This window comes from Thalassophryne amazonica, chromosome 20, assembly GCF_902500255.1.
Source record: "Thalassophryne amazonica chromosome 20, fThaAma1.1, whole genome shotgun sequence".
In the NCBI taxonomy this organism is placed as follows: Eukaryota; Metazoa; Chordata; class Actinopteri; order Batrachoidiformes; family Batrachoididae; genus Thalassophryne; species Thalassophryne amazonica.
Window position 1 is genome coordinate 28,251,261 of NC_047122.1, and position 15,595 is coordinate 28,266,855.

The 15,595-nt window shown below is 39.1% G+C and overlaps 1 protein-coding gene across 1 annotated transcript in view; it reads right to left on the bottom strand.

Annotated features, from left to right (window-relative positions):
* atp9b (ATPase phospholipid transporting 9B) overlaps positions 1-15,595 on the bottom strand; it is an 83,531-nt gene that overhangs the window by 31,672 nt on the left and 36,264 nt on the right. The window contains 4 exon segments of the mRNA XM_034160251.1: positions 1,213-1,288; positions 3,558-3,638; positions 9,214-9,308; positions 13,705-13,756. Of these exon segments, the coding sequence (XP_034016142.1) occupies positions 1,213-1,288; positions 3,558-3,638; positions 9,214-9,308; positions 13,705-13,756 (304 nt within the window).

Here is a 15,595-nt window from a genome sequence, read left to right on the forward strand (position 1 = left end):
AGTGTTGTCAAAGTAACTTTGAAAAGTTACTTTTTTAGTTTATACAGTTAGTTTATGCAGTTACTTCATTAGCAACTTTATGCAAAGACTTTATTAGAAGCTGCCGAAAACTTGCAACTAATAAGTAATGTAACTAATAAGGTAACTAGTAATCTAACTTGGTTACTCTTACGATTGAGCAATCAGCAAAGTAACTAATCGTTACTTTTCTGAGTACTAAATCTTAAAAATAAGCAAGTTAGATTAAGATTTACTTTATTAATTACATTCAGAAGCTGCTGACAAGTTGTCCGCAGCTGCTAATGAAGTAACTGTATAAAGTAACTGTAAAATATAATTGTATAAAGTAACTAATGAAGTAACTTTTCAAAGTTACTTTGGCAATACTGCCGAGTGGGGCCATTAGTGCACCAATTTTAATCAGAAAATAGTTTCCTACCGTGAATTTGTCCATCTATTTGTTCATAGAATTTTGCAAGGATCTGCCGATCCATGTGTATAATATAAACTTGTGCGGGGCCACTTATGACCCCCCGGGAAGATCTATGAGATGTTCGATATTATAGCTTCAGATGGTATTGTAATTTGCCAGCTCTAATCATTATATTTTATTGTTTTGCAAAGAACCCAACAGACCTAGAATAGCAAGATTTACAGCTGCACAAGCATTGAGACAGATTATTGATGCCATGAGTGAAGATGAAAATAGCTCAATTGTCACAAAGGATGACTGATGGGTTCATTGAGATTTGTGTTAAAGTATAGGCATATTTGCTAGTCACTGGTTCTTCCATATTTGTTGCTATAATTATCCTACAATATTACGCTCTAAAATAGTTTGGCCACCTGAGGGTTAAACAGAATCTCAAATTACTTTAAACTAACCTCACAATAAAATATCTTAAACTGAATTGAATTTGGCTGAAGTAGAGAAAATCTCTTTTTAACTTGATTTAAAGCATTCTATATAAAATTACAGGCTCCCTGAGAGTGTTTTAAGAAATGGGAAAGAAGTGGGTTTTCTGCCAGATCATAGCTTTATCTTTTTAAACTGTTTTGAAGATTTCTAAACCTGTAGAAAACTGAGTAACAGTAGATTTATCCAGACTAAAGTTTGGGCCTGAAAGGTTATTAAAACAACAAAAAAGTTCTAAATATCTTTAAATTTTGGACTTAAGAGGTATATCCAACAATGTACTGTCAAAAACCTACCAGATGCAACGATAGTACTGGCCCAAAGAGTGTTTTCGATGCTCAGACTCTCATGTATCTGTGGATCTGTGTCTCCCTACAGGAGACACACACGCACAAAAAAAAAAATTAACACATTACATAAGACAGGACTCACTTCCTTTGGGCTTTTACATGTAAAGAGTTCAGATGCAAAATGCAGTAAGTCCTTTTTTTTTTTTCAAATGGAGAAAAATGCAGTTGAATATGGAGATTTAAAGGAAACCCTATGCAGAAAAGCACAGACTTTCATCAATAACATGAAAACAGTTTATTCAAATTCTTTCATATTTTGCACACTGATGGTCCCATTGACAGCCAAGTACATGTTGGTGTCAACTAAAAATTTAAGGTTTTGGAGATACTGGGTTTTGCATCTGAACTCTTCATGTATTTATTGTTGTATACGTTATTTATTTGACCTTCAATATCAAAATCAATATTTAAGTCACTTTAAAAACAAAAACAAAATAAAACAAGAATGATTAAGTAGCTGCACTTCAAATATTAATAAACAAAAAAGCTTTTACAGCTTCAGACAACTCAGGGCACTTGAACATTTCCAAGTCACTGAATATTTCTTGGATTTCATTTGAATTTGTCTTTAAAAATGTAAAGAGCGTGGCACAGTTTGGAAAAGAAAAAAAATAAAACTAATTTGCCAGAAGGCACATGGGAAGTTAGAGCAGAGATTTCACGTATACTTTTTTGGTGCACCTGTACCATAAAGCTGAGACTTTAAAAACAACTTTTACAATCAGTCACTGTAACTGCTGCCACTGAAGCTGGTCACACCTCCAGAGTCGCTGTCTGCATTTCCCCACAGAGTCCTTCGCAGTCAGTCACTTTTTGAGATCAGCCTGCTCGAGACAGATTTACTACACTGAAGCCAGAGACTTTCTATTCCTTAATGACTGCTTTAACGGAACTCCAAAAACTATGTTCCTGTGTCCACCTGCTGATTTGACTAAACCCATCAATCTGTAAAAATTATGATTTTGGTGTGGCACAAAGGAGATTCTTTACCCAGAGATCCTCAACTGTTCAATCAGGCCATCATGAGGATAAAGTTTGATGCCACTGTATGACCATTTGCAGTAACACCAGTTAGATGTAGGAGTATCTGATTGTTGGAAATTTTAGCTTTGGCGATTTTAAACTCATTGCAGACCAAATTTTAACAATAATATACAAACCCTCCACAGCAAATCTGGTTTGTTTTCATCAGGGTCACGTCCTGATAATAGTCTTTAACTTCACTAAACGTAAGTGGAGATCACCTGGGAATGTACAGAGTCTTAACCAGAAAGCTCAGGCACTGTTCTGTGCCATTCATTTTCACAAACATTGAACACAGCTGCTCCGATTCGAGTAATACAGTGCTTTCTTTACCAGTACTTTTGCTACATTTGGCATGGCAATAGAGGCCCCTTTTAAAGACAGTATGGAGAGTGCACATAGATGAGATTTCAGTGATAAATAAGCCCCTGGAGAGCCTCTGGTTTCACCCCCCTCCTTCTTTACCCCTCTCTCTTAAATAAAGACAAATGCTGAAAATGGCTTGAGTCAGGAGTGGAGGCTCAAAGCTCCAGTTTCGGCTCATATTGCCTGCCTGATATGATAATTATGATACCTAAGCACCCACATCCTGTCAATCCACTCAAACATGGGATGAAGTGCATGAAAAATAAATGGCAGTTTGCAGAATGCTTGACTGCTGTGACATTGACATCTTCCTACAACGTTCATAACTGCAGAGGGTCTCAATCAGGAAGACAGAAACAAAGCCACCATATCCCTCTGCAGAAGGGGGGGGTGTAAAAAAAAAGGAAACCCCCATAAATAGGTAAGTTCATTTGCAGATCTGTGGGAACCCATTTTTTCCCATCCTGCTCAGACTGAAAGCACACGGTATGCAAAGGAAGGCCACGGAGGATGAATGAGCGGAGGAAGTGCTCGCTCACTAAGCCTGGTGTGTGGCCAAGAGTGAAGACGGGCCACAAAGCCTCCCTTTGTACTGGCCCTCTCCTCTCTGTGGGGGCTGTGCTAATCTGCTATTAATAAAAAAAAAAATAAATGAGTGAGTAAGTAATGAGCAATAGGGCATGGATTGAGCTGGATCTCGGAAAACCTGCCTGTGATGTCAGGGACACATGCCTGCTAGAGATAACAACAGGCCCAGATGGACTCACAAACCCTCACTGTTGCCACTTGTCAACACGTTGTAGCGATATCCATCTTTTATGTGAGGCCAATTCATATGAAAATACCTGCATGTGTTTAAGATTTGTTTGATGACTCATAAATATGTCAGCAAGCTACTCTACCCTCATGAAGTTTCCTTCAAAACTGTGGATGTCCAGATGAGGCTTCTGGGCGTACACGGAGGCAGTGATAGAGAAGAGGTCCTGAGCAGAGGAGAAATGATAGGGATGAGAAACAGACCAATTTATGCAAACAGCCTCCATTAGTATTATTACCAAAATGAGTTTTTAAAAAAAAAAAAAAATCATTTCAATGAACATTTCAATCTATACAAAAGTCATTCTACTGTTGTTACCAAAAAATATTCTTGCAGTTTAAAGGCATAGTACCACTGTGTTTTTTAAGATTGAAGTCATAAAAAGAATTTCTTTAGCATCTCTATAATTTTATTCCTTAGCATTTAGATAAGGGATTCAACAATTCAACAACAGCAATTTACAATTTCAACCCCTGAGGGGGAGAAATTAAAGGGATCAGATGTTATGACCAACATTTGCTAGATCTGGAAGTGATTTACAAGAAATCTTGCGGATGTTCACATAAGATGGGTCACAGGTAATCTCAAAACAGCACGCATGCAAACATGTGCTTCATCCAGTAGTTTGTCTAATGAGCTTTAATTTTGCAAAATGCTGCAGAAATAAACCTACATTATAATGCTCGGATTTTGGCAGAAACTAAATTTTCTCAGTTTTGTGAAATTTGAAAGGCCCTATAGCTTTATAACCAGTCTGGTATTAAAAACAATTCTTTCCACTTCTAAAGTGGAAGAAAATTGATTGTAAATACTAAATTATTCAGGTCGAGTCAAGCAGGCAGCCCTCATTCATGCTCAGATAGTGTTCTCCTACTGAGAACATGGAGCTGAACGATTAAGGAGCAGTGAAGATTATTTTGCTGAACCCCCAATGGAGTGTAATGTTAATCCTGCATTTTACACAGGAAGGCACAGAGACCTAAGAGTGGAATTATGAAGAACTGCGACAAGCAAAAATTTTCGAAAGGGCATTAATACAACATAAAAAAAAATTTTTTTTTTAAATTTGCCATAAAATTTGACTTAAAACATTTTAAGTCCAAAATGCCTGGAAAACATTTTAATTTCTCTCAAGCTCATGTGACATCATCAAACAACTTGATTTGTTTATCCAGCAAATCTAAAACCCAAAGACAACCAATGTACCATAAGAGAAAATGGAGAAGGAAGCAAGTCCTCATATTTAAATGGTACAGTCAAAATTTGTCATTTTCCCCCCATAATATAGCTATTTCATCTCTACAAATATGCCAAATTCCAATACTGTTGAATTTCCACTTTCACCACAGGTAGTTTGTACCGTGGCATTTTATTAACACTCTGGGAAAACTGTGTTTGGCCCATATGAAGCATCAGTCCATACAGTTACATTATATACCCAGGTCAGGGACCTCAACACAAATATGAATTTTGAACAAAAGTTAAATTTTTTTTTTTTTTTTTTTGCCATTTGCAATGCAACGTTTACCCATTTAGGAACCCCCACCCACTGTCTGTCCCCAAGGCCAATCAACCTATCTGATCAGGTTGATATTTTACATAAGTATTTAACACACTTTCCTTCATTAATAAAAAGGTTAGGACAGTGGGAATCTGAAAAGGGTTAAGACCTGTGGACAATTGAAGATATTTTGATTCCCCTCAGAGGACTCCAGGGGTGAGATAAACTGTAGATGTACAAAATCTTACTAATATTTTAGAGAATCTAATAATATACCACCCACATATAATTAGGTAAGGGGTAAAACGCTCAGAAACAAAACACTACTGGGCAAAATAAAGAGTTCCGCAGTTTTGGCATTCCAAGAAAACTGGAGGCCTTTACAGGCCTCCAGTGCCTTTGGGCAGTCTGATCATGGTCATGTTAGAACTTATCCAAGGCAAACTCATTTGGAATATCCAGATCAAATTTGGTGAGATTCAAACACTCAATTTATCAGATGCACAAGAAAGTGCGACTTATGCACACATGGAGCATAATTCTATCTGACTTCCATACGGCCGGGGAGGGATAACAACATCAAATGTCAAGATTGAACCTTTTAACTAACACTAGTTTCCAATTCCACAAATTTTTACCTTGGAAAAAAATTTCAAGGTCAAAGTTCTGTTAGAAGTGGCTTTTCATAAGCTAAAATATAATACAGAATATAGATCAAAAGGGCTTTTCAATGTTAAAATCAAATATCTGCTAAATCTGCAATACGGCTCAGAAGCGGATAAAATTGAGTCTATTCATTGAGAGTGCCAGTTTGCACCTCAGTGTCACAAATGAGAGTGATTGAGCACTTCTGATTGAGATATAATGCAAAATGTACACTAAATGGGCTTTTCAATTTTAAATTCAAATGTCCACAAAATCCACAATCCGGAGCAGATCCAGATCAATCTTTCTTAGATGATAATGAGTGCCAGTCTGCACCTCACTTTCAAATATACATATATACATATATAATATATTGTAAAATATACATTAAATGGGGTTTTCAACGCTAAATTTAAATGTAATCTGGATCAGATCCGGCTCAAACTTTGTCAGTTGATAAAGGATACCATCCTACATACCACTCCCAAATATGAAAGAAAATCCACCTTTATGACAATTTTCCAAGATTTTTCCTGACTTTGACCTTGAAAATTGAATAAGTTCTTGCCTATCAGGATCTGAATCATCTGTAAAAATGTCATACTGATATATGAAAAATTGTGGGTTACATGCTGTTTACAAAAAGACAGACAAAAAAAACAAACAGGGATGAAAACATAACTTCAAATCAAATCAAATCAATTTTATTTATATAGCGCCAAATCACAACAAACAGTTGCCCCAAGGTGCTTTATATTGTAAGGCAAAGCCATACAATAATTACGGAAAAACCCCAACGGTCAAAACAACCCCCTGTGAGCAAGCACTTGGCAACAGTGGGAAGGAAAAACTCCCTTTTAACAGGAAGAAACCTCCAGCAGAACCAGGCTCAGGGAGGGGCAGTCTTCTGCTGGGACTGGTTGGGGCTGAGGGAGAGAACCGGGAAAAAGACATGCTGTGGAGGGGAGCAGAGATCAATCACTAATGATTAAATGCAGAGTGGTGCAAACAGAGCAAAAAGAGAAAGAAACACTCAGACTGCTGGGGGGTTCCCATAATGCATTAAGTCTATAGCAGCATAACTAAGGGATGGTTCAGGGTCACCTGATCCAGCCCTAACTATAAGCTTTAGCAAAAAGGAAAGTTTTAAGCCTAATCTTAAAAGTAGAGAGGGTGTCTGTCTCCCTGATCCGAATTGGGAGCTGGTTCCACAGGAGAGGAGCCTGAAAGCTGAAGGCTCTGCCTCCCATTCTACTCTTACAAACCCTAGGAACTACAAGTAAGCCTGCAGTCTGAGAGCGAAGCGCTCTATTGGGGTGATATGGTACTATGAGGTCCCTAAGATAAGAAGGGACCTGATTATTCAAAACCTTATAAGTAAGAAGAAGAATTTTAAATTCTATTCTAGAATTAACAGGAAGCCAATGAAGAGAGGCCAATATGGGTGAGATATGCTCTCTCCTTCTAGTCCCCGTCAGTACTCTAGCTGCAGCATTTTGAATTAACTGAAGGCTTTTCAGGGAACTTTTAGGACAACCTGATAATAATGAATTACAATAGTCCAGCCTAGAGGAAATAAATGCATGAATTAGTTTTTCAGCATCACTCTGAGACAAGACCTTTCTAATTTTAGAGATATTGCGTAAATGCAAAAAAGCAGTCTTACATATTTGTTTAATATGCGCTTTGAATGACATATCCTGATCAAAAATGACTCCAAGATTTCTCACAGTATTACTAAAGGTCAGGGTAATGCCATCCAGAGTAAGGATCTGGTTAGACACCATGTTTCTAAGATTTGTGGGGCCAAGTACAATAACTTCAGTTTTATCTGAGTTTAAAAGCAGGAAATTAGAGGTCATCCATGTCCTTATGTCTGTAAGACAATCCTGCAGTTTAGCTAATTGGTGTGTGTCCTCTGGCTTCATGGATAGATAAAGCTGGGTATCATCTGCGTAACAATGAAAATTTAAGCAATGCCGTCTAATAATACTGCCTAAGGGAAGCATGTATAAAGTGAATAAAATTGGTCCTAGCACAGAACCTTGTGGAACTCCATAATTAACCTTAGTCTGCGAAGAAGATTCCCCATTTACATGAACAAACTTCCACCCAACTTCGTTGGCGGCATAATAAACATTACGTCATCATCCTTGCAATCGTGTACACAACTGTGGCTTACATGAGGGCCGGTCACACGGCACACGACGATAGCTGAATGAAGAAAAAAAGTCACAAAATCACAAATCATTGAGAAAAGGTGGACAAATGAGCCTGCACTTCTCCCATCACCGAAAAACCTGCAAATCAAGAGCACATAAAGGAACGTAACAAAACTGAAACTAACAAAAGAAAAATGAAGTGAATGCCAACCTTGACGCTTTAAACAAAATCAAACGAAACACACGAATGTGCACACAGCTGTCCCAGCCGTCTGTGGCTGGAACATGCGTGTGCGCACAGCCGTGCGTAAACATTTAAAAGTTAATCAAACGTTCTTGCCGCGATTGTTTCTGTATGAAAACGTTGCTTTTCATCCCACACATGGACGAGTCACATTCAGCTCATCGGATCTTCAGTTATTGATCAACATTCGTGCAAGATGTCAGACTTGGGAGGTTGGATGAAGTTGGATGACAGTCAAATGGAACGCTGACGATACGGGAACTACGCAAACGATAAGGAACGTCAACACAGAAAGCAAAACAGAATATGGACAAATTGAAGCTGTCGTCGGGATTCATTCACATTTTTCAACAGTTTGAAAACGTGACGGTTAAACGATGTCTCCAAAAGTCAACTTAAGTCCAGATTTCTTGTTTCGTTTTGGCTTCGGTGTCCTTCGTTAGTGCCGTGTGACCGGGATTTGACTTACTCAATAAAATAAACTCTTTAATGAAGCACAAATGAGTCACATTATAAATACATGTGACTCATAGCTGCTTTGAATACAAACATTGCTTTATTTGCTTTATTGGGGGCGACAGTAACTCAGTGAGCTGTCTTATGACCGAAGGGTTGGCGGTTCGAATCCGACTCCCAACCAGTAAAAAAATCTGCATATTGCGGTTGTGTCCTTGGGCAAGACACTTAACCCATGTTGCCTGTGTATGAATGAGGTGGTGGTTGGAGGGGCCGTAGGGTCCTTAATCCCTAAGTTGCCCCAGTGTTGCCTTGCATGGCAGCACCCTGACATCGGTGTGCGAGTGTGTTTGTGTGAATGGGTGAATGTGAGGCATAACTGTAAAGCGCTCTGATGCAGATGGAAAAGTGCTATATAAATGCAGTATATCTACCATTTACGTTTCTCACTGAAACCAAGCACACTAAACACTTGACCATTAGCTTTCCTTGTAATTATCAAATGACGTACCAAAACTAATTTTTATGATCACAGTATCGAATCTTTAAATGCTGAGCATCAAAACTAGTATTGAAGTTGCCATCAGGTTTAGATGAGTTCAGTTGTTTTTCCATTGTGACAGACAATTTGATGAGCAAAGCTTTTAGTGATAAAATAGTCATTTAAAGCTGTCCGTTGATTCAACACCACAAAAAGACACAAAAGGCAAACTGGAAGCTAACGTGTGCTCACCCCCACTGCTGGCAGTCGCTGTGTGCAGTTAACAGCAACTTTCAGTTTCCAATCAGTTTCTCCATCCAGCTGATCTGTTCTGATGAAACATGAACCTGGACAAAATAAATAAATAAATAAATAAATAAATGTTTTAAATGTATCAAAATCTCATGTTTTATCAAATATACATTTAGAGCAATTATCCAATATTTAGACGTCTTGCCGCCGTATTACAAGAACCAACTTTATAGATATGTCCTTCTCATCACTTAACTTGATTAACAGGGAAACTGTGATTCTGAAGAAAATAGGTAAATGTACCAAATTTTATTTCCACTGCAACAATAAAATATTTTTTTCTTTAGAACAAGCACACAAGGGCAATGTCTCATTTATGCAACTATTCACTTCAATGCTCGATTGGAATAATATAACATTCATATAAGGCTGATGATTATTTTCCGTATGCTACTTGTACAGATAATCATTTGTTCTATGAAGTGTCAGAAAATGGCAAGAAAAAAAAAAAGCTTACTGCTAAATCACACAAGTCAAAGTCACAGTTTAACTTTTCTTGCCCAAGGTCCAAAGATATTCAGGTGGTATTTCAAGATTCAAAGATTCAAACAACTTTATTGATCCCTAAAAGAGCAATTCATATCTCACCCAATTACCTCAGACAAAAAGATGCAACAATTAATCTATAATTATTACTAGTTGAACGTAATAATGGTACACATCAGAACTAAAACACTGCACATATGCATTTGACTGTTTATGTACGCTAAACTCTAAGGCAGTCCGTCATCCGAATTGTGGCAATGTGAGTGTGGGGTGGCCGCAGCAGTCTCCCGTTCAGCCGCGGGAGACTGCTGCTTTGTAAACCAGTTAAACCTTTTCTCGATTTAAGCCAGTGTCAATCACTTTAAACCAGTTTTTCCATTGGTTTGGCCTTTCCTCAAAATCAGAAGAAAAACCCAAATATCTGCTTTAAAGGAACTTTAAATGAAAATAACATAATATTAATAAAACCAGACCATTTCTTCTTATCTAATCATTTCCCTTTGTACTCACACATTTAAAACTGTTTAATATAATGTCTGGTTTAAATCCATTTAGGTAATGATTGAATGACAGTTTAAACTACCAGTCCATTATAGTGTCTGTCAACTTGGAAGGGAATGTATCGGCAAGGCCAACAGGAAAATGAGAAAATCCTCATACGAGGTCTATTAGAAAAGTATCCGACCTTATTATTTTTTCAAAAACCATATGGATTTGAATCACGTGTGATTGCGTCACACAAGCTTGAACCCTTATGCGCATGCGTGAGTTTTTCCATGCCTGTCGGTTGCGTCATTCGCCTGTGAGCAGGCTTTGAGTGAGGAGTGGTCCACCCCCTCGGCGGATTTTCATTGTCAGGAAATGGCGGAATGATTTGGGCCTTTTTTCCATCAGAATTTTTTCAGAAACTGTTAGAGACTGGCAGCTGGAAACCATTCGAAAAATGTATCTGGCTTTCGGTGAAAATTTTACGGCCTTCACAGAGAATAAGGACTGTTACTACAGCTTTAAGGATGGCTTTAAGGATGCTCGGAGCACCGCGCTCCTTGCCGCCATCAAGAGCCACAAACCACCGGATCATTTCTAAACGGATGGCTCTGTGGATCCGAGACCGTCGTGTGCACTTTCTCTGGTTATCACAAGAGCTGGACATCAGCCATTTTCCGGCAGATTTCACTTTTAACAAGAGATTTTGTCATGGAAAGCCGAACGGAGGCTTCGCGCGTCACGACCGATTTGCTGATGGACCGAGACAAAGAAACACCTCCGTTTTGGTCTCACAGGATGGCTCTGAGATGGCGTTCAGACAGCTGTCGGTGGTTTTTCCATCGAGTGATTATCCGAGAAATTGTGGATGTGCCTGGACATGTCAGAACATGCCCCGTGAGGCTTCATCACGGCGTTGCTGTGCGCCATGCGGCACCGCCGCGAAGCGCAAAGCCTCGCTCCTCTTTCCATGACAAAAACTCCTGTAACAGTGGAATGTGCTGTTCATTTCCAAACTGGACGCTGTGTTTTATCCGGGATGTCGTCTGACTAGCACAGGAATTGTGAAAAGACGTGGACATCAGCACTTTTTCGGCACATTGAGACAGACGTGCAGAGGAATTCCTCTCGTGCGCGGCGCGCCGAGCGTCCTTTAAGCCGTCCTTAAAGCTGTAGTAACAGTCCTTATTCTCTGTGAAGCCCGTAAAATTTTCACCGAAAGCCAGATAAATTTTTCTAATGGTTTCCAGCTGCCAGTCTCTAACAGTTTCTGAAAAAATTCTGATGGAAAAAAAAGCCCAAATCATTCCGCCATTTCCTGACAATGAAAATCCACCGAGGGGGTGGACCACTCCTCACTCAAAGCCTGCTCACAGGCGAATGACGCAACCGACAGGCGTCGAAAAACTCATGCATGCGCACGAGGGTTCAAGCTTGTCTGACGCAATCACACGTGATTCAAATCCATATGGTTTTTGAAAAAAATAATAAGGTCGGATACTTTTCTAATAGACCTCGTATTTGACAATCAGAAACAATTTATTATTTTAGCTGGTGATAAGTGTTCATGTGGTTCAAGAGGTCAAGAAAAATCTTCAACAATTCACATTTTTGAGTGAAACAGTGTCACACGCAAAAAACGTAATAAAGTGGCCTGCCATCAGCAACAGCTCGTTACAATCACGCAGAGCCTGTGGCGCAATCATCAGCAGCTGGGGTGGACAGGACAACATCCAATAAACATCCAGCAGTCATGACCTGCATTGATCCAAGTTAATATTACATATGAAACTGATGAATGAGAACAACGATTTGACAGAGAGGGTAAAGGGCAGCTATAAACCATCCCACGAGGTTTAATTATGATGGAAAACATTAACGCCAGTAGGATGATTTATGCTTTTCTTCTGCTGCAATGGCAGCTGACCTCCTCATATATCACCACTCAGATGTGTGAGGGTATACGTGACACACAAAGCGGCAACATAAGATCCGTGTGTGCACGTGTCCGTGTGTGCCTGGTGGAAACATAAAGACATCAAGGAGTGGCTGCCAGGCATATTGGCACATCACAGATTAATGGAAATGATGTCCTCAGAACATTTCCTGCTGACACCCATCAGAAAAGAGCCGGGATCTGAAACAGCTCAGTGATTGATTGGAACCGACAACATCACTCACTCCATGAATGAGGCAAACACAATATGAATTACAACAGGACTTGATCAGATGATCGAAAAGGACTGAAGCTTGGGGGGTGGGTTCACGTGTTCCACCACTGTAGCTTTTTTACCCCTTTAATAATAGTAGAGAAGCTTGAATCTTCGACTGGACTGGGTTGCTTGATGCAAGGACGTTTCGCTTCAAATCGCAGAAGCTTCCTCAGCTAAAATTCTTGCTCTGGTGGTCTGACTTCTGTCTTGACTCTTGTAGAGAAGAATAATCAAGAAGTCACAAAAGCTGGAGTTTTAAACCTAACCAGACCCCTCCTACCGAGAGGCAGACTGCTATAGGCTGGTGACTAAACAATAGCTCTAATTAGCACCTATTGTGCTCTAGTTAACACCCTCCTAATGACAGGGGAGCTGTCCCTCTCCTGATGGCTCCCTTGACGACTCTGCTGATGACGTGAATGACTCATTACCATGAACAAAAGGCTGAAACTGCTTTGACCTGAGTACCCCATTGTAAACAGGGGATAAAGCGTGTCTCAGACCCCCTCCCCGGTTAAGGCTAGGTTTCAAACGTTTCACAAAGAATGCCTCCTTGACCCCTCTCTCAAACCATTTTTTCTCTCTGGCTAATATTTTAACTTCCTTGTCCTCAAATGTGTGGTTAGTGTCTTTAAGGTGGAGATGAACTGCAGACTGAGGTCCACTGGCGCCCTCTCTGCGGTGCTGATATAGCCTTTTGTGTAAAGGTTGCTTAGTCTCACCTATGTAGTGTTCGTTACAGTTTTCCTGACATCTGATAGAATACACTACATTGCTCTGTTTGTAACTAGGGATCCTGTCCTTAGGGTGAACTAATTTCTGTCTCAAGGTGTTAACTGGTTTAAAGTAAACTGGGATTTTGTGCTGTCTGAAGATCCTCTGTAGTTTTTCCCCTACTCCTGCTAAATAAGGGAGAGACACTCCTCTTCTTCTTGTCTCCGTCTCCTGTCTATCTGGTCTCTTTGTTCTCTGGGACTTCTGCACTTTGTGCAGGGACCATCGTGGGTACCTACATACTGCGAGGGCTTTCCGGACAAGTTGTTGTTCTTTAGCCCTTCCCTCTGCAGTTGTGGGCACCTGTAGGGCTCTGTGTTGATAATGCCTTTAATAATTGATAATGCGTTATTGATAATTGTTGATAAGTTAATAATGCCTTTAATAATGCCTATCAAGTATTTTTCTACATTTTGAAACCGTATTGGGAGGAAGGTGGTATTCTGCAGAGCATGCATACTTGCGGGCTCACCATTTTTCTCTGATGTTCGCAGAAATATCATGTCTGCAGGAATCCTTTGGTTCTACAGAAACAACAAAAAGACAAGACTGCAAATGGCGGCAATTTATGGAGCTCTGTGGCCAAAGCACTTTGCAACTTCCTGAATAATTAAACAAGGTCAATATCAAGAGCGGGAGGTGAAGAAGAAACTTTTTTTAAACTCTGTGCAACACAACAAATTTTGACTATTAGCTATCGTCAGGTAAGTGTTATATTGATGAAGCTGAAACAATCACGCTGAACAGTTGGGATTTATAGTGTTGAAAAAGGATCAGACTTTCTGCATAACTACAACTAAAACAAATAACATTCAAAAACAATTAGTCTAAACGTCTCAATGCAGTTCATAATCACAACATATGAAAAAACCAAATGCAAAAATCCTTTTGTTTTGCAATTTGCGCAAAGTCAAAAAATAAACTGACACACAAGGAAAATTATTCTGATCATGTTAGTAAACCTATGAAAAATAAATTAGGAAACCTAATACTGGAAAGAGACAATCTTTATATACAGTGCTATGAAAAAGTGTTTGCCCCCTTGACCCATTACATGTTAGATTATTAGGACATCAAAAAACAGACCAAAAATTCAGGCCTTGTATATTAGAATTCCTAAAATCATGATCTTTAAACTCACAGTGAAAGGTAATCGCTGCATCACGAATTAAAAGAAACAAACAATCTAAAAGCCAAAATGATGGTGTGAATAAGTAAGTGCCCCCTTTAGTATAGCACATGTAAACCATCACTTTTACAACCCCTGGCAATAATTATGGAATCACAGGCCTCAGAGGATGTTCATTCATTTGTTTAATTTTGTAGAAAAAAAAAAGCAGATCACAGACATGACACAAAACTAAAGTCATTTCAAATGGCAACTTTCTGGCTTTAAGAAACACTATAAGAAATCAGGAAAAAAAATTGTGGCAGTCAGTAACGGTTACGTTTTTAGACCAAGCAGAGGGAAAAAAATATGGAATCACTCAATTCTGAGGAAAAAATTATGGAATCACCCTGTAAATTTTCATCCCCAAAACTAACATCTGCATCAAATCAGATCTGCTCGTTAGTCTGCATCTAAAAAGGAGTGAGCACACCTTGGAGAGCTGTTGCACCAAGTGGACTGACATGAATCAGGCTCCAACATGAGAGATGTCAGTTGAAACAAAGGAGAGGATTATCAAACTCTTAAAAGAGGGTAAATCATCACGCAATGTTGCAAAAGATGTTGGTTGTTCACAGTCAGCTGTGTCTAAACTCTGGACCAAATACAAACAACATGGGAAGGTTGTTAAAGGCAAACATACTGGTAGACCAAAGAAGACATTAAAGTGTCAAGACAGAAAACTTAAAGCAATATGTCTCAAAAATCGAAAATGCACAACAAAACAAATGAGGAACGAATGGGAGGAAACTGGAGTCAACGTCTGTGACCGAACTGTAAGAAACCGCCTAAAGGAAATGGGATTTACATACAGAAAAGCTAAACGAAAGCCATCATTAACACCTAAAAAAACAAGGTTACAATGGGCTAAGGAAAAGCAATCGTGGACTGTGGATGACTGGATGAAAGTCATATTCAGTGATGAATCTCGAATCTGCATTGGGCAAGGTGATGATGCTGGAACTTTTGTTTGGTGCCGTTCCAATGAGATTTATAAAGATGACTGCCTAAAGAGAACATGTAAATTTCCACAGTCATTGATGATATGGGGCTGCATGTCAGGTAAAGGCAATGGGGAGATGGCTGTCATTACATCATCAATAAATGCACAAGTTTATGTTGATATTTTGGACACTTTTCTTATTCCATCAATTGAAAAATCATTTTTCAAGATGATAATGCATCTTGCCATAGA